This window comes from Mus caroli, unplaced genomic scaffold, assembly GCF_978045245.1.
Source record: "Mus caroli unplaced genomic scaffold, Mus_caroli_1 scaffold_2, whole genome shotgun sequence".
Classification (NCBI taxonomy): domain Eukaryota; kingdom Metazoa; phylum Chordata; class Mammalia; order Rodentia; family Muridae; genus Mus; species Mus caroli.
The window spans coordinates 21,283,320-21,302,500 of record NW_028227257.1 but is presented as its reverse complement, the minus strand read 5'-3'; the positions used below and the strand labels follow the sequence as shown (position 1 = coordinate 21,302,500).

The 19,181-nt window shown below is 49.3% G+C and overlaps 1 protein-coding gene and 1 long non-coding RNA gene across 3 annotated transcripts in view; both read left to right on the top strand.

Annotated features, from left to right (window-relative positions):
• The window catches only part of LOC110290344 (bactericidal permeability increasing protein), a 28,962-nt gene extending 22,219 nt beyond the window's left edge, over positions 1 to 6,743 (top strand). For both annotated transcript variants that reach the window (XM_021156865.2, XM_021156864.2), the window contains exons 13-15: positions 1,837 to 1,900; positions 2,631 to 2,707; positions 4,660 to 6,743. In XM_021156865.2, the coding sequence (XP_021012524.1) occupies positions 1,837 to 1,900; positions 2,631 to 2,707; positions 4,660 to 4,698 (180 nt within the window). In that variant the 3' untranslated portion in view covers positions 4,699 to 6,743. The remainder of the gene's footprint in view (positions 1 to 1,836; positions 1,901 to 2,630; positions 2,708 to 4,659) is intronic.
• LOC147005743 (uncharacterized) overlaps positions 1 to 19,181 on the top strand; it is a 152,885-nt gene that overhangs the window by 44,453 nt on the left and 89,251 nt on the right. The window lies entirely within an intron of this gene.

The window sequence follows — 19,181 nt, the reverse complement described above, 5'->3', positions numbered from 1 at the left end:
AACTGAAACAAATCAGGAATTCTGTAAAATCATTAGTTCGTCTAAACAATATTATTTTATGAAAGTTCTACAGGAAATTTGCCCAGTAGAGTGGGCTGTCTCCCAAGAGGCAACCATACCAGACTACAGGCAGTGAGGGTCTCCCACACCCAATCACATACGACAGATATGTGACAAACTTGAGAAGGCACAGCAGTAGCAAGAAGCAACCCCCAGGGCTGAAGCCCAGGGGCTATGCCTTTCTGAGGTATAACCATTGAAGCTGTGCAAACCAGTGGACAGTCTCCAGGAAGCTCCCTTCTTGCCCACAACAGTTTCTCCTGCATGGCATCGGCCACCATACCACACCTCCACACTGTGTACACGTATCCACCGAGGCTGATGCTCTTGGAGCATCCGGCAGAACCCTGCTTCCCAATGCAGAGCATCCGCCTTCATCAGTGGGCGCACCTCAAATTCCCCACTGAGGATCTTGGAGCCACCAGCTCCAAAATCACATGGCCCTGGCCTGCCATCTCTAACTCTGCTGAGAATTCATCTGGGATAACAACAGCAAACAGAAGGCCTGCCGGCCCCTCCTGGGGATCCTCCAGGTTCCCCTGTCCCAGGCTGGCTTGGGCTGGTAACTAACTTCTGCTCCTGCAGAAAATGAAAATGGGTTTTCCCAAATGCAGAGCTAGGAGAACATCAAACTGAGAGGCCTGGGGGAGCACAGCCTGGGAGCACAACCTGGGAAGCAGAATCTGAGGAACCACAGCCTTGGGGAGCACAGCCTGGGGAGCACAGCCTGGGGGAGCACAGCCTGAGGAGCACAGCCCAGGGAGCAGAATCTGGGGAACCACAGCCTTGGGGAGCACAGCCTGGGAGCACAGCCTGGGGGAGCACAGCCTGAGGAGCACAGCCCAGGGAGCAGAATCTGGGGAACCACAGCCTTGGGGAGCACAGCCTGGGGGAGCACAGCCCAGGGAACCACAACCCAGGGGAGCACAGCCTGGGGAGCACAGCCTGGGGGATCAAGTTGATTACTCCAGAAACAATCGCGCACACATTTACGATCTCTAAATGTTACCACTCCAGGCAGGCATCCTAACATGGCTTCCAGGATGTTTTCACTTTTTTATTTTTTATTATTGTCAAAACAGCACATATGTAGCAGTGAGCACCCAGAACCTGCACTTTCGCAAACCCAAGGAGTGAAAGTTACTTGTGTTCCTACCATTCGGCTCATGGTCTAGAATATATCCTAACCTGGCTGTTCATTGTGCCTCTTTAATTAAAATCCAGAATTCCTTGGTTCCTGGAGCCCCTTTCTCCTGCTTGACACATGGGCCCATCCCTGCACTGATGGTTACACTTCTACAATATCGTGTTTAATGTCTACCTCCTATTTCATGGTATCAAAGTAGGGTCACTTCTCCCAAGTGTGTCCCCTGCTGTAGGATTCAGTGGTCCTGTTAGCTTATTGTTTGTGGTAAATGTGTCTGTGCAAGTTTTGCTTTTGTTCCCTGCCCCCGGAATGAATACATGAAGCCTGTTACTGCCCAAAAGAAAAGTCTGCGTTGATCTTAAACTCATGACCCCCCTGCCTCAGCACCTCAATCACAGGTGTGTACCGTGTGTCCTGCTCATTTGCTTTTGTTGACCCCCTTTCCTGACCTTCCTAGGCGACCTGTGTTCCTGTGACCTCTGTCAGATGCTCACTTTCCAGTTTCAGTGCATCATATATCTCTTGTGGCCACTCTGGTGCTTCTCCAGGCTGGGAGGCTGCAGAGGGCTGAGTGGGAGGGAGAGGAAGTATGAAGGACAGATAACGTGGCCACACCGTTCCATCTGCAGGTGGAGTACCTGGAGGATGTCATAAACTACCTCGTACCCACACTAGTGCTGCCCAAGATCAATGGTAAGAATAAGAAGCTGTGGAGAAAGCAATGGGTTTCAATCCCAGGCCAGAAATGTGGGGCTACCTGCCTGCAGGTCCTGGTTCCTGGCCAGGGTCGCGAGGGCAGAGGATGGGCCCCTCCAATGACCTCAAATGACAAAAGGAACTCACGTGCCTTGGGTTCAGACTCCGCCCCCATCGCTTACATCATTTCCACCCACCTGACAACCGTCTGTGTGGTGGGGGCTGTTGAGTGACTTTTTCGGGGTGGTGTAAAGTAACATCTACACCCCCCCCATTGGGATTCACACCAGCAGCTGCGAGACTGGCCCACCCAAGTTCATCTTCACGGGAAAGATGGGTCTCCGAGGAGTTCCTCAGGGATGACCCCAACCAACCCCGCTTACTAACGTCTCCTCTGCCCTTGCCCACTGGCCTCAGTTTCACCTGGAGCGCAGGAGTTGCTGCCCCAGTTACAGCCTGTTCCCAGCTTCATCTGCAACACAGAGAGGCTCCCCAAGGACCTCTGGTCCGTGCTCCATCTGTGTAGCTCCAGGTTTCACTCAGGGGTGGTCAAAACCAGTAATGTATACCCTCAGAAGGGGAGAGGCTCACAGAGATCCTTCATGTGGCCTTGGGGGCTGATGGAGGACAAGGAGGCAGGGCACAGACAATCACAGCAGGCTTCCTTCCTGGCACCAACCTGTGCTGGCCCCTGTTTCACTCCCCTCTCTGTTGTCTCACACCACAGAGAGGCTGCGTAGAGGCTTCCCTCTCCCTTTGCCTGCTGGGATCCAGTTCAGCGACTTCACATTTTACCCCTACCAGGTAAGTCCTTGAGGTCTCTGGTCACCAAGCATCCCATGAGGACAGCAACCCAGTGCTCGATGCTAAGCCTCATCTGTACCACACTCTGCATGGAGCTCTGCCTATTCTCACAACATCCTTAGGACACAGAGGAGCTGGGGCTTAGAAAGCCTGCCTGGCATTAAGTGAAGTCCACAGTCTAAGCCAGGCTCCTCGCTTCTTACACCATCAATGCTCGTTCCCACAAACGTGGACTCTCCAGTCGGACACACGGTTCTTTTTAGGTGCGAGTGTTTAAGTGCCTAATGTTAGATTTGATTACAAAGCAGCTGTAGAGAAAGAGAAGGCAGAAGGAAAGAGAGGCTTGGTCTGATCTGAGGCAGGGCCATGTTCATTCATAGCTAGGGGGCATCTTTGTCACCCACACGTGCAGAGAGCCAAAATGCCTATAAGAGAAGATGGGACTCTTCTTGCTATTATATGCTTATATGCTATAAGATGGGCCTCTTCTGGGGTGGAAATGACTTCTATAGTCTGCAAGGGAAGCTGGGAAGTGTAGTCTTTCAGCAGAAAATTATCACCGGGTGCGTGGTGTATGCCACAGATGCACCAAGCATCAGTCTGGACCCATTTAGATACACAGTTCTCTCTGAACATGTCCTGCAGATGTGTGACAGCCTGTGGTTTGCATATGCCTTCCTCTGAGTTTCCAGGCTCCTGGGCTCCTGGGACCTTTCCCTCAAGTGTTTCATTCTCCCTGTCTTGCTGTCCCCTCCCCCTCCCTGCACAGCAGCAAGCCCTGCCTCCCTCCCCAGCCATCTACGCCCCCCCCCCCATATGACTGGCATTCTTGGTCACTCTCAGCAGTTACCTCTATGCTTTGGGGCCACCAGCCTTCCTCTGTGCTGTGCATGTTGGGGCCCCTCCCTTCCTCAGTGTCTGCACCCCAAGTCCCTTTGTCCCTACACATCACAAGAAGCCATAACTCCACAGTGAAACCCTTGTCCAGTCCTGAGTTCCTACCTCGGTTGGCAGCTTGCCTTCCTGACATATGGTCACTGACAAGAAAGGTCCTTGTCACCAAGTTCCTTGCTCTAATGCAGCGGTTCTCAACCTGTGGGTTGAGTAACCCTTCTACAGGGGCCACAAACCAGATATGTTGCGTATCAGATATCTATATTATGATTCACAACAGAAGCAAAATTACAGTTATGAAGTAGCAATGAAAATAATGTGTGGTTGGGGAGTCACCACGACGTGGAGAGCTGTACTAAAGGGTCGCAGCATCAGGAAGGCTGAGAACCACAGCTCTAATGCCTGGTGTCAATCAATCCCAGTTCTTTAGACCAGGGGGGCTGCTGAAGATGACACTGGAAAACAGGTGATATAGATCAGAGAAATCTGCCCCCCAGCCTCCCAGAATCTCTGTTCTTAAATTTTATCAAGGTCACCCTTAAAAAAAAATCCCACCCAACCTTCCCTGCACCCCCTCCAGCAAGATTTAATTTCTTCTCTTAGAAACAGAGTGAAGAGCACTCCGGGTAGGGAGTAATTTTTCAGCCTTGATTGGAACCAGGTCTCCTGAGCTGCCGCAAGGCAGAATGACACACAGAGGCCCCCAAGGCAGGCCTGCCCGGGAAGCTGATGACAGGTTCTCCAGGTGTCACTGCTGTCACCCTAGGGCCTGCCTCCTGCCTTTCTCAAGCAGGCCTCCCCCATCCCCATCATAGCCAAGCCCCCAAGTTTCCTTTTTAAAAAGATGTGTGGTGTGTGTGTGTGTGTGTGTGTGTGTGTGTGTGTGTGTGTGTGCACACGCGCGCGCGAATGCGTGTGGAGGCGGAAGGTGACCTGTTTTCACCCGGCACCCTCCACCTTCTATTTTGAGACAGAGTTTTCCAGACAGGATCCCTTCTTTAAAAATCCAACCCAGCCGCAAAGGTGCATTTCCGCTAACGGTGCCCGTTTCTCCCTAGAATTTCCTGTTGCTTGAAGCGGATTTACACCTTATCTGAGATATCACCTTGGACCCTGGGCCAGGAAGCTCTGCAGCTGCTCCCATCACACTCACCGGCTGTCCTGCTCCAGGAATCCTTTAGTCTTTGGCCCTGACCTGTAGCCTCCTGCTTGCTTCCCCATGCCGAAGCTGAGGGGAAAGCAGGAGATCTGTGTACCGGGCCCTGTGCCTCTTTCAGAGCAGCCCCTCCAGCATCCGCATTTCCGCTGGAGGGGCAACATTACTTTGGGCTTTACAAGAACACCCATTTTTCCCCCTGTAGATTCTGTGTGCCGGTGTGGCTTTTGTCCATTCATTAATGCACTCACTGGCGGCAGTCAGCGTGGTCTGCAGCTCATGCACTCTTGCGTCCTGAACACCTACGTTAGCGCAATCTCCCGCTGTTCCAACTGTCCTTGGGGGTTTCTTAATCGGAAGGGATGAGGTGGGCCTTCTAGGGTCCTGCAGTTTTGAGAGGTGATGGGTCTACTGGACTGTTTGTGGGGCGTGCCTGTACAGCCTATTGTCTTCCTGTGGCCAACGTTCCTCACTACCACGTGGTGGCGCTGTTGAACACCTGACCCAAAAAGCTGATGGTCCCTGTCATTGTGCCTCAGCAAGAAACAGACCAGGATATGCAGCACTAACTTAGTGTAATTAGCACACCTCATGATCCCCAGGCCCTGGTGTGGAAGACATCAGTTCCAGGCTCTCCAAGACTGGTGTTGGATCTCACTGAGGGCTTTGGGCTGTGTCCTTCCTCAAGACGTCTGGTGAGACTGCCCAAGACTGTTAGATGGGTTTTGCAGGGATCAAGTGGGCCCCGAGGCCTCTCTGGGCTGGGGTCTCATTCAGGCCTCAGTGCACTCTGTCTCCCTCATTCTGTGACTCATGTAGGTATTTCAGATTGTGTCACAGCCAACCACAAGCCCACCTATAGCAAAGCTGGGGTTCCTACACATCTTCCCTCAGCCCATGAGCCTCCACTTCCTTCCAGATGTCAGAGCTGTCTGGGGAGTTTCAGCATGTATAAGGTAGATTTTCTGCATTCCGTTGCCTAGGTCACACACTGATTAAAAGGCACCAAGGCTGAGGAAACAAAACTTCTTCTTCTCATTTGTCAGCCAGGAAGGTGCACCTATTTCTATTTGTGGAGGCTAGTGGAGGACCCGGCTTAGGACCAGAGGGCATCCAGAGGGAATGAAAGGGAGAGAGTAATGGAAATGAGAGATGAGGCTGATCTGCTCTCAAAAGCTATGGGAAGCCCTTGGAGGGTTTTGAGCACAAGAAGGACACTTCCGGGGCTGCAGAGATGGCTCAGCCACTGAGAATGCTCGCTGCTCTTGCAGAGGACCAAAATTCGGTTCCCATGAGGTAGCTCACATCCTTCAGCAACTGTGGCTGCAGGCGATTGGATGCCCTCCTCGGACCTTTGTGGGTACCTGCATGCATGTGCAAATGCCCCAATACAGACTTACACATCTTTTTTTTTTTTTTCAAGACACGATCCAACTCATTTTTGTAAGTCTATCCTGGGATGCTCTCTAGGAACATCTGCTGCACATAGAGAAAGGGCCCTCCACCCCCGTACCCTCTCTCCCATCATTTTTGTGATTCATTAACTTTCTGGCCACTTTCCAGCACACATGACAACCCCGCTCTGCCCTCTGAAAAACAAAGTCACTTCTGGGCCCTAAATGGACAGGCAGAGCCACAGTTCCTCCCCCAAAACATCCCCTCTCTACTGTTCAGAAAAGACAGCACCATGGGGTCTGGTTTGGGGCGTGTGTGGCTGTCTGAGCCATTTCTCCTCCAGGTGGGGCCTCCTGCTGAAACCAGTGTACCCTAAGTTCCTCTCAGGGTTCAGAAGGCTTTAAAGTTAAATGGCAATGTGGCCGAGCTCCCCTGTGATAGACCAAAGGACGCCAGACTGCACGCTTTGCTTGGGCAAGTGTTATGGCATGTATGAGGGTTAATGCTATCAACCTCATTTGATTAATAAACACTTAGGACATGAGTAGAGTGCATCTCGGGGTGTCTTCAGAACAGATCAGATTTCGGGAGCTCTGAGGGATGGCTAAATCTCCTAATGGACTCAGACTGTGACCATGCGGGGAGGTAGTGGAGGTTGAAGACCAGGCCTGCCTGAAGGAGGCAGGTCTCTGGATGTCTCTGGGGCTGTTTCTCTGGCCCTTCCTACAGTCACCTTTCTCTGCTTGCTGTCCACTGTGACGTCAGTGTCTTGGTTCCACCACACTGTCTCTGTCATGGGGGAAGTGACACCTCTGAAGCCATGGGCCAGTTTAAATCACACACCACTCGCCCCTTCAGATGTTTGTCTCATGGATGTCACCTCATGATCCCAAACCAGGACAGTAAAACATAATGTCACAAAGTTGTTTTTAAATTAGACAGTAGGAAGGATTGCCCACTGTAGGATGACTGCACGCTCCCACTCCGAGCAGCTCACCTGTGGGGCAAGGCACTATCTGCTGATTGTTTTTTTAAGAAGAACCAGTGAGTTTATTCAAATTGTTTACAGGGATGTGAGTTTGGAGTTACTTATGGGAGCAAGAATGACTCGAGCAGCTGCATGAGCAGACACCTACCCCAGCGTGGGTGACAACTCTGTCTGTGGAGCTCTCGGTACAAGTTGCAGGCAGCTCTACCAGGTGGAGAGTCTCCACCCCACAGCAGTTGTTAGTCTCCACCCCACAGCAGTTGTTACTGTTTATACAACCTCATGCAGGCGTCTTCTGAATCTCCTAAGTTTCAGGAACTTCCTAAGATTTGTAAACTTTACTTTGTGAGTGTTAACTGAACCCTCTCCTAGCACTAGAGAGAATGTTTCAACTGGAAAGAAATTATGACACAAAAGTAAGTCATACTGTCCTCAAACTCCCTGTGTAGCTTGAGGATGGCTTTAAATTCCCTAGTGCCAGGATCACAAGAGTTCCCCACTTTGCCTAACTTACTTCACTCCTTTTTAGGACAAAATAATATTATATTGTATGAATATACCCTTTTATATAATCATTCAAATAACTTGATAATTTGTATGTTTTTCTTTTTTTTAATTAGGTATTTTCTTCATTTACATTTCCAATGCTATCCCAAAAGTCCCCCATGTCCTCTCCCCTGAATTTTTTAAATATTTATTTCATGTATGTGAGCACACCGTTGCTGTCTTCAGACACACCAGAAGAGGGCACTTGATCCCATTACAGATGGTTGTGAGCCACCATGTGGTTGCTGAGAATTGAACTCATGACCTCTGGAAGAGTGGGAAGTGCTCTTAACCACTGAGCCATCTCTCCAGCCCCGTCTGCTGATTTATGACAGATGGGGAGAGACACCCTGAGGGGAGAGAGGGTGAGGTGGGCCACAGAAGACCAGCCCCTGGCTTGTTATTTTGCCATATCTCATTGGTGGCGTGAGCGGGACAGCCCTGACTCTTCATTCCATTTGACCTTCTCGGCAATGCCCACAGTAGACGGGGTACTTCATGTTCTTCAAGAGTCTCCAGAAAGGTTGTGAGGCCTGGGCTCAGCTCAATGTTCAAAGCCCTAGCCATGGAATTCCTGGATCTCATTTCACACACCAACCCAGTGTTCCACCCCCAACCCCAGGATGTGTGACTTTACAAATGTCACTTGGTTCTTGAGTCCTCTTTTGTCTTTGGAAACAGGAGGTAAAACCCTGACCTCGGTTTCTGCTGAGGTTGCTGGGAGGAGCCTTTGTTACCCCTGATAAGCTCGATGGACAGGATTAAGAACATGAGCTATGATCCCAGGCACCTTGGGTTCAAATCGCAGCTCTGCCACTTGCCAACTGTGTGACCTCAAGAAGTTCATTTCATTCCCTGGTCTTGAGTTCTCTCAGCCACCATGCCAGAAGCTGAGTTTTCACCCCACTACCAGAACCTCCGCTCATCACAGCCTGTCACACAAGGTACCCAAAAAATATATCTTTAAATGACTTTGGAGTTGATCCCACATCTGAGTGACCCAAAGCCACTGTGTGTATGGTGTGTGTGGGGGTGGGGGTGGGGGGTCTCAGTAGTGCCTGGGCTCAGGAATTGCTGCTCACATGTGACAGTGTGGTCCTTCTCCTGCTCCAGGCTCAGTTTCCTGCCCCGCTAAAAAGTAAGGACTCTCTTAATTCAGGGAAGGAACTCTGTGTGGACAAATGTTAAACAACCTGTTCTTGCTGGGAAATTTCCGGGAGGCCATTGCTGGAGATTGAGGGATGATGGCTTCCCTTCCACCATGAGGGCTGTGTGCCCACCAGTGTAATAAGCCAATTGAAGCCGAATCAAGAATACAAAGGCAGGTTTATTGAGAGACAGTGCTTGGGAGGGTTCACCTACCTTACAGGTGGAGGTCAATGATGACACAGGGTGAAGCAAGGGAGTTTTATAGAGCTTAGGCAAGGAGTGATGACGTGTCCGCTAGGAGCTGGGATTGTGCCCATAAAAGCTGAGCCCCCGGGTGGGTGCTCTTGGGTGGGTTGCCAAAAACACAGAGGTGAGGGGTGACGAAGCATTAGCCCAGAGCATGCAAGTGGGTGGCGTTTCCCAGTTGGTGCGGAGGTGAGCGGGGGTTCCAACCAAACACCCTAGCCTCTTTGGGTACAGGAGCACCGATTGAGATCTGGCTATTTCCTGCTGAGGAGGGACAGCCTGGGGTGGGAGAGATGGGAATCAGTGGGCTTGTGCAAAAGTATGGGTGCAGAGCACCTGGTTGACAATTACTTGGGAAACGTCACAAGTCTGTTCCTGGAGAAAGCCAAGGAGGTAAGCTGCTAGGAGAAAAAAATGGCTTCTTACCACCAGCCCTATGAATGCGGCTTGCCACGTGAAGGGTGGAGACTGCCAGAAAGGGCAGAACGGAGGTGTGCCTTGTGCGTTGGCGGAGTTCTTCAGACAATTGGTGGAGCGATTCAGATTAGTTTCTACCAGGCCAGATTCGTCGTCATAGCAACAGCACTCTTCTCCTAAGAAGGTGCCTCCCACATCTGCCTCAAGGAGGTCCAGTGCTCTTCAGTTCTGCATGGTAACCGGGGCTACGGGAGCGATCTGACGCTGGAGGGAGGCAAACGGGCTGCTGAGTTGTTGATAGCCTTTTGGAGACAGACAGTCAGAAAGCCTTCTGGTCTCATGGCTTAAGCCGATCGGTTGCTATTGTGGGGGCCACAGTAGCAATGCCTGCCAGTGCTGCAGTGGGGACAGTAAGAAAGGAAAACTGTGACTATTTCAGCCTTTCCATAAAGTGTTAGGTCTGGTCTCAGCATCAGCAGGCTACACGGAGGGGAGGGATCACCAGGAGACAAGTTTTTTGAAATAGAGCCATTGCACCAGGAGCACAGCCCTGGGGGTGCCCACACAGATACCAAAATTGTGTCAGTGGTATTGCAAAGGGGGCAGAGTTCTGAGTAGCAGAAAAGGAATTGGGTGTCCAGGGAGGCTTGGAAGAGGGGTCCATCTTGTATGATGCTGGTTGGGGGTAAGGAGGGTCAGCCCTTGACATCATACAGGGTCTAAGCAAGGGCACTATGATCAGAGCAGGGTGACCCAGAGCAGCACAGAGAACACAGTTGCTATGGTTGGATGGAGGCTTTAGTGAGGTTAAGGAGGGTTGTTCCCTCCTGGATGAGACCCAGCTAGGAGAAACGCCTTTTTTTTTTTAACCTGAAATCAAGAGGAATCTCCCAAGTGTGATTGGAGGAACTCTTCCCGCTGTTGTATGGCCTTGGTGAGGTTTGAGAGGCTCTGGAGGTCAGAGGGCAGGGTCTGACCAGATTTCTCTCCAGATTTCTTTTTTTTTTTTTTTTTTGTTTTTTTCGAGACAGGGTTTCTCTGTGTAGCCCTGGCTGTCCTGGCACTCACTTTGTAGACCAGGCTGGCCTCGAACTCAGAAATCCGCCTGCCTCTGCCTCCCGAGTGCTGGGACTAAAGGCGTGCGCCACCACGCCCGGCTCTCTCCAGATTTCTAATTGTTCACGTGAGTGTGCAGACTTGTCCATTTGATAGACCTTGCCTATTACTGCCTGTGCCCACCAGGGATGGTAGATATCAATGCAGTGTCATACTGTATTGGGGAACATCGAACTAGTCTGGTGGCTTGTTCTTGACCATGTTAGTCACCAACAGTAGTTTTGTTTGCATCATCTTAGGAGGTTTCCTTTACAAGAGCCCCATGGGCAGCCTCCATAATCCTTTAGTGAAACAGGCCTTGTCTGTTTGGTCATAGGTAAAGCAAAAGCATAGGGTAATTGTATCCCTCTGTGCATTTAAAAAGGGGTACCGGGATGGAGATGACATCTCGGCATCCCTTAGGGGAACAGCTGGCCTGGTCCTCGAAGTCACTGTGGGTCTCACCAACTCCATTGATCCAAGTATCCCAAACATGGAAGCGCCAGCGGTATGTTGGAGCTCACACAGCCTCACCTAGCCGGGTGAGGACCGAGATGACTATAAGCAGAAAGGCAACCTGGCAGGGGTCTTAGTGCCTGGCACAGGGACAACAAAGAAGGAACTGACCCAGGAAGAGAAAGAGGCAAAGGTGAATCTGTTAAGAGGGAACGCAGCCAGGCCTGACCATTCGGACCTGTCCTTGGGGATCTCTGCAGAACCTGAGCGTGGTGGGTCCCCAGCTCTCAGGTGAACCATCTATCTTGGGCTGGGGACTTCTTGAGACGAGATAGATAGATGGTACCAACACTGATATCCCTGGAGTTTCCCGGTCAAGGGGCTGGTGAGGATCACAGTGTAGGGTCCTGTATTAGTCAGGGTTCTCTAGGGTCACAGAACGTATGGGAAGTCTCTTTATAGTAAAGGGATTTGTTGTTGACTTACAATCGGTTGTCCAACTCCCCAACAATGGTCACCAGCAGCTGTGGATGGAAGTCCAAGGATCTAGGAACTACTCAGTCCCACATGCCAAGCAGGCAAGAAGAGAGAGCGAATCTTCCTTCTTCCAATGTCCTTATGTAGGTGTGGCAGCAGAAGGTGTGGACCAGATTAAAGGTGTGTGTCACCACGCCCGAATCTGGGACTTGCTTTGTCCCAGATGACCTTGAACACAGAGATCTCCCTGTCTTAATCCTCTGGGATTCATAGCCACTATGCCTTAAGATCTCCATGCCAGGATCCAGGTCAGAAACTTGTATCTTTCATCCTCCAAATTAGGATCACAGCCTTCCAATTCTGGATTGTAGTTCATTCCAGATATAGTCAAGTTGATAACCAGGAATAGCCACTACAGGTCCCATCCTCCAGGGCTCTAAAGACTTAGAAGATAATTGTTTGAGAAGTGCCTGGTTGAGCTGGAGAGGTGGCTCAGCCATTCGTTAAAGGCTAGGCTTTAAGGAGGAATGGCCTTCTGTAAAGGAACTCAAAAGGGTCCCGAGGTCTGTAGGAGAGTTTGGAGTGGCTTGAGAGGAGGGAGGAGGGAGTAACGAGAAGGAAGGAGGGAGGTCCAGGACAATCTGAGCTTGAGGGAAAGCTTGGTGAGTTGTTTGATGAGAATATCGGCTCTCTCTACCTTTCCCAACAATGGGGGGGGGCAATACAAAATATGGAGTTTCTAAGAGATGGTCAAGGCTTCATAAATGAACTCAATGACCTTAGAAATGAAGGCTGGACTGTTGTCTGTTTGGAAGGTCCATGGCATGCTGGACAGAGGAACGATGTGTTCCGGGAACCTCTGGGCCCCCATATCCACTGTTTCCCTGGAGATGGGGAATGCCTCAATCCACTGTACCAATAAAGGTTAGGAGATAGCAGAGGTTTTGTGAGTGGGAATGTGTGTGAAGTCAATTTGCCAGTCTTTGCCCGGTTGGTGTCCTCTGAGCTAGTGCAGTGTCTGATGAATCTGGAGATCCCCCTGCAGGTTGGTCTTGACACCCATCTGGCAGGAAGCTTGGGCCTGTAAAATATAGACTTTAAGGTCGGTGGGATAGAAAGGGGGCTCTGGAAACTGGAACTGGCCCTTAGGACCAGTGCGTAGGCTCTAGTGGATGTCAGAGATGGCAGAAGGCACCTGTTTCTAGGGAAGAATAAGACAGTTATTTAGGTAAAGCCACCCATCTTTTGCTTGTGTGGTCCCTTTGCCAAGGACTTGTTTCTTCCCCTGGCCAGGGTTTGTAGGAGGATATCAGGAAGAGGATGTGCCCTGTGGGTTTGGAGGAGCTGGAAGCCAACCCCCTGGCTGCTGAATCAGTCCTGCCATTACCCAGAGCTACAGGTCTGTGGAGCCCCCAGCAGTGAATTACGGCCACCTCTGCAGGGACTTGGAGGGCCTCCAAGAACTTGACTATAAGGGCACCACTGACAACAACAATGCCCTGTTGACCGAGGACTGGGTTTTAGACTCAGCATTGCCTATTTCCAAGTCTGTGTCGGTAACTAGAAGACTGTGACACAGCTTCCCCAATGATAGCCTGGGGTTGAACAGTAGGGTGTAGAGGGTAGCCCTGGAAAGAACTTCTAAGAATCCAAAGGCTCCCTGGAACAAAGACTGTCTTTGTTCTGAAAGAACAGACTTGCCCTGGCACAGCTGTGGCTTGGCAGGGGATCCCAGGGGTCTAAAACCCCAAAGAGGCACCCGGTGCCTCTTGGGCAGCAGCTGGAAAAGGTGAATAAAAAATTGATTGTGTCAGGCAGAGAGAGAAAGAGTCCCCACTTGGCTGGGGGACTCAACCCACCAGGCTGGGGGCTCAGCTCCTCCCAGGTTCTTGGCACCAAGATAATAGTTTTTTTTTTCCACTGGGGCAGTAGGCCAGTTCACACTGAGTGGTTTGAATAGGCTTGACCCCTGGGAAGTGGCACTATTAGGAAGTATGGCCTTGTTGGAGAAACTGTGAAGGCAAGCTTTGAGATGTCCTAGTGCTCAAACTCCACCCAGTGTAGAAGAGAGTCCTCTCCTGCTTGCAGAAGACAGTCTCCTTCTGAATCCCTTCACATCAAGATGTAGAGCTCTCAGCTCCTCCAGCCCCACATCTGCCTGTATGCTCTCATGCTTCCTGCCATGCTGATAATGGACTGAACCTCCGAACCCCAATCAAATCTTTTCTTTTATAAGAATTGCCTTGGCCACGTTGTCTCTTCACAGCAATGATTTGGTCCTAAGACCAATCCTAAGACATTGGTATCAGGTGTGGGGTATTGCTGTGATAGGCCATACCATGTTTTTGTTTGGAATATGGATTTTGGGACTTTGGATTTAGAAAGCAGTGGAATGCTTCAAGTGGGGCTTAATGGGCTGTCCTAGTAGGAATATGGAAGGCATCGGTGCTGAGAGTGATTTGAACTTTGGGGGCCTGGCTCAAGAGGTTTCAGAGGAGAGAAATTTTAGTATGATGTGGATGCTTTTTGCCTTCTTCTGGAGAGTCTGGCTGAGTAAAGAGATTAATTGCATTGAGAAAGGAGATCTCAAAAAACCTACCATAGACTCTGTCCTGTGGTTCATTCTTTTGAAGAAACTTTTGATAAAGTGTAGCAAGCTGAGAAAGGAAAAATGCAAAATATATGGTTGAAAGATTAAAGGGGCACCAGGAATTGTAATGGAGCTAAGTCCTGTGTCCAAGGATATTAGGTGGAATTAAGGAACTTTGGGACAAGATCCCACCTAGATAAGCTTATTGTTTATGTGTTTGAAGCTGAACGAGAGATGGTTATATCATGGTAGGCATTATTATTACCTGGTTTTTGTTTTCATTGGAATGTAAGGAGATATGATTATGTGACAACTTGACAAGTGATGGATTGTGATGGCTATTCTCAGTTGTCAACTTGACTGTATCTGGAATGAACTACAATCCAGAACTTATAAAGATCTTGTGAAAAAGGTAAAGAAAGGCTCAGGTTCCTGCATGGTGGTATACACCTCCAATCCCAGCAGTCAGGAGAGAAGAGACATGCAGATCTCTGAGTTCAAGGTTAGCTTACAGAGAAATGTCCAGGATGGCAAAGCTTAAGCATTGAAGGGATTGGAAAATAGAAAGCTGGTGATGATGTAATAGAACTGGTGGACCATAGTCTAGCCTAAGAAAGCAGCAGAACTCAGCAGTTTGGGTAATGTAGCTCTGACTTTAGAGTCAAGAATTGAATGGGTTACTAAGAAAGTTGATTCTGGCTAGTTGGATATATATATATATATATATATATATATATATATATATATATATATATCAGATGAAGAGACAAGCATCACTGAGGTGAAATCTTCTGGGAAGTGTTTTCTGAGAGCACAAAGAAGCTGTGTTCCAGAGATAGATATTGTGCTGACAGCCATACTTAGTGATATGTAAAAGTCACCCAGGTGGTACTGGTTTTAAAGGCATGAAGGAGTCATGGATAGCAGCTAAGGCTTGGTACTGTGAGAGGCCAGGAAAGGCCACTGGTGAAGATGCAGCCTCAGTTACATGACCCAGGACTAAATGGGTCATGCAAAAAAGCTGAGTCTTGGAACCATAAAGAGATCCTCTGAGAGGCTATTGGTGAAGCCTAGTTGCAGTGGAAGACCCCAGCATACTGGAGATGCCAGTATCATGGGATGATCACCAAGAACAGCAACAGCAGTGGAGTGGATCAACCTGAGCTACAGAGGGCAGAGCTGGAGAAGTGATTCAAGCACTTTGGAGGATCCCAGAAAATCATGTGTAGATCCAAGACATTGGAACAAGAAGCTGTATAGTTGAAGTTACCTTGGAGACCCCAAGATGTTAAAGATAACAGATCTGTGGTACACCTGCCAAGGAAAGCTACTAACAAGAAGTAGAACTAGCCCAAACGAAAGAACTGTGTTGCAGTCAACAAAGATGAAAGGAGTTGGAGATCTGAAGACTGTCTGTCATCAGACATAGAGATGCAAAGTTTGGAGTTTGCCCAGCTGGTTTTCTCTCTTGGTTTGGTCCAGTATTTCCTCACTATGATGTTTTGGAATGGTAATGTATATCCTATGATTTTTGGAAGTATATGATCTGCTTTTTTAATCTTTATTTTATAGGGAATAACAGTTAAGAGATTGCGTGAATCTCAGAAGAGAGTTTGAACTTTGAGCTTTTAAACATTGTTGTGATTGTGATAGATTGTGGGGACTTTTGAAGTTGAACTGAATGTATTTTGCATTATGTTATGGCTAGGTATGGCCCCCATAGACTCATGTGTTTGAACAAGCCTATTGGAGGTCAGGGAGTGAAATGTGGTGGTTTGAATATGTTTGGCCCATGGGAAGTGGCACTATTAGGAGGTGTGCCCTTGTTGGAATAGTTGTGTCTTTGTTGGAGGAAGTATGTCACAGTGTAGGTAGGCTTTGAGATTTCCAAGTGCTCAAGCTTCACCCAGTGTGAAAGAGAGTCCCTCTCTTGGCTGCTTGCAGAAGACAGTCTCCTTCTGGATGCCTTCAGATCAAGATGTGGAGCTCTCAGCTCCTCCGGCACCATGTCTGCTTGCCTGCTGCCATGCTTCCTGCCATGATAACGGACTGAACCTCTGAAACTATAAGCCAGCCCCAATTAAATGTTTTTTTTTTTATAAGAGTTGCCTTGGTCATGGTGTCTCTTCACAGCAATGAAACCCTAACTAAGACACAAGTCAAATCAAGCATATAAAAGCATGTTTATTGAGAGATAGCTCTCAGGAGGATTCACCTATCTCACAGGAGGAGGTCAGTGAAGTCTTAAAGCAGGGGAGTTTTATAGAGCTTAGACTCTAAGGTCTCACCAGCATCACCACCAGCATCAGCACCAGTATCAGCATCAGAGTCATCTGCTCCCTAATGTCTCTGATGAATCTTGGGGCATTAGCAGGGACCTACGCCAGAAAGGGCGTGGGTAGGGTAGGAAATTCAGACCTGGAGCAATAGACCCTGACTGGCAGCTCTGAGGTCCAAAGGTCATTGCTGTGGGAATTTCCCATTCCTGCAAACAACTCCTGGCTGGGAACACCCTCAAACCACCTAAAATAGGAAAAACAAATTCCCATCCCCACAGTACTGGCTGGATTTGTGTGTCAACTTGACACAGGCTAGAGTTAGCACAGAGAAAAGAGCTTCAGTTGGGGAAGTGCCTCCATGAGATCCAGATGTAAGGCATTTTCTCAGTTGTTGATCAAGGGAGGAGGACCCATTGTGGGTGGTACCATCCCTGGGCTGGTAGTCCTGGGTTCTATAAGAAAAAAGCTGAGCAAGCCAGGGGAAGCAAGCCAGTAAGGAACATCCCTCCATGGCCTCTGCATTAGCTCCTGCTTCCTGACCTGCTTGAGTTCCAGTCTTGACTTCCTTTGGTGGTGAAAAGCAATGTGGAAAGTGTAAGCTGAATAAACCCTTTCCTCCCCAACTTGCTTCTTGGTCATGATGTTTTGTGCAGGAATAGAAACCCTGACTGAGACACCCACCAAGTCTCCAGTCTCCAAACCATCCCTCTCTGCCCTCAAATCTGCAAGCCTAGAAGAGTCTCCCATTCAATGCCAGCAATTCACAGGGGGAACTGAGGCCTGAAGGGAAGAGGCAGCCCAAGGAAATGAAGAAGGAGCTGAACATAGCAGGAACATGCCACTCTGGCCAGGTTCAAGGGAAGCAGAGGCACCCTGAGGACCCTGGATGTGTGTATGAGCTCTGTTCTTCTCCCAAGCCTCTATCCCTGTCTTCTTATCCTAGTGCCTGGCCTTAGTATGTCATCTCCTCAAACAGGCTTTCCTTGACCAGCGTATGGGGATGGAACCCCACAGGACCTGCTGGTGGCTATGAGCTACATCAGTTACCCACCAGAGATTAAAGTACACACCCTAGAGGGCTGAGCGGGTATAGGAAGGAGCATGGGCTTAACCAACGAGGGTCTGGCATATGATGACCTCAACAGACACAGCTTCCTTCTAATCCCCACCAATGCTTAGCTGTAGCCACACAGTAAAAGACATACCTGGAAATAACCAGGCTTGAGGACCCAGGGACAAAGGCCTCCACAACCCTCTGTCCCCGTGACAAGGACAACATGGTACATGGAGCAGGTAGTCCTGTGGGGTGGCCTGTGCTGCATATGCACACGGTACCCCAGTGCCTCCAGTCCTTCCTGTGTGTCACACCATTATTCCCTCCACATTCAGTCTGATGAAGTTACTGAGGTGCCCCAAGTTCATGGGAAGTGAACAGGCTCCATCTTTAATTTTTTGATATTTTTTATACATATAGTTATTTTTCCTGTATCTATGTCTTGTGCACCATCTGTGTGTGGTATCTGAGGATGCCAGCAAAGGGCACTGGATCCCCTGGGACTGGTGTGAACAGATGACTGTGAGCTGCCATGTGGGTGCTGGGATTTGAACCCAGTCCTCTGGAAGAGCAGCCAGTGCTCTTAAACCACTGAGCCATCTCTCCAGCCCCAGCCTTCACTTTTGATGAAGAGGACCGAAGAATCTGCAACCATGTTTCTAAGTGACCTCTGTTACCACAAAGCAGAATGTGGTTAATGTCAGGCTGGGAAAGACGTGCAAGGGAATCTGGGATCTCAGGGAAACACGGGAGTGGTCAGGGAAGGATTCCCGGAGCCAAGGGTGGAACAAAGTTTGAAATTACTGGAAATTATGGGCAAAAGCTGAAAACACAGGCCCATCCCTACTGTAAATCTTGTTTTCTGCTATGGAATTTTATTATCTTTACTTACTACAAACATACAAATCTCCAGGACCACATCTCAGTGCCCAGTAAGCTACAGAGTTACATGTCCTGTGTGTGCTGAGAGATCAGTCTACCACACAGTTAGATCTTGAGCCCCAAATACCCACAATCCTCCCTCCTAAGCAGAGACAGCCCTCCATAACTTCTTGACAATTTTGACTTTGACCAAAGGCATAGAACCCTTCAATAGTGTCATTAGGAATGGCAAGTCCCACTTATTCCTGCAGTTTTGTCACCAAACCAGACCCAGATGCTGCCCTCTGCCTCTTGGAAGCTGATCCTTGGGAGATGAGAGCTGGTAGGTGAGATTTATTCAGGTTTATTCAAGGGCTGGCAACCTGGATAGTCCAGGGAGCTCTAACCCTCAAAGCTTCAACATGCTCAACACAAAGAGGTTTCACAGGGAGAGAACAGACTAGACGGTGGGCAGGAAGGCAACCCATTTCTCTCAGTCTTCATGGCCCTGGGTGTGAGTCACTTTTATTTTCCTCTTACTTTCTGGCTGTCTTCAGTTTGGCCTCACACGCATGGGTGCTTTGTTCATGCCTTAGTACTATTCCACAGAGCCTCTGCCTCCTGCGTGCGTTCGTTTTACATGCTTAGGGCTTTTCCGTGTCAGCCCTCGGGGCAGTTCAGGGGAGTTGTGTTAGTTTATACTCAGGAGGAAAGGCTAAAGAGGACAGGCACTGCATGCTCTGGTGTAGTGTGAGGGTCCCTGAGGCTCTCTATTCTGTAAACCTTAGAATGCTTATCGGGCAACATCTTTATCACAAGCTGCATTTAGAATCCTGGCACTGGAAAAGTAGAAAGGGCTTGAAGAGGATCA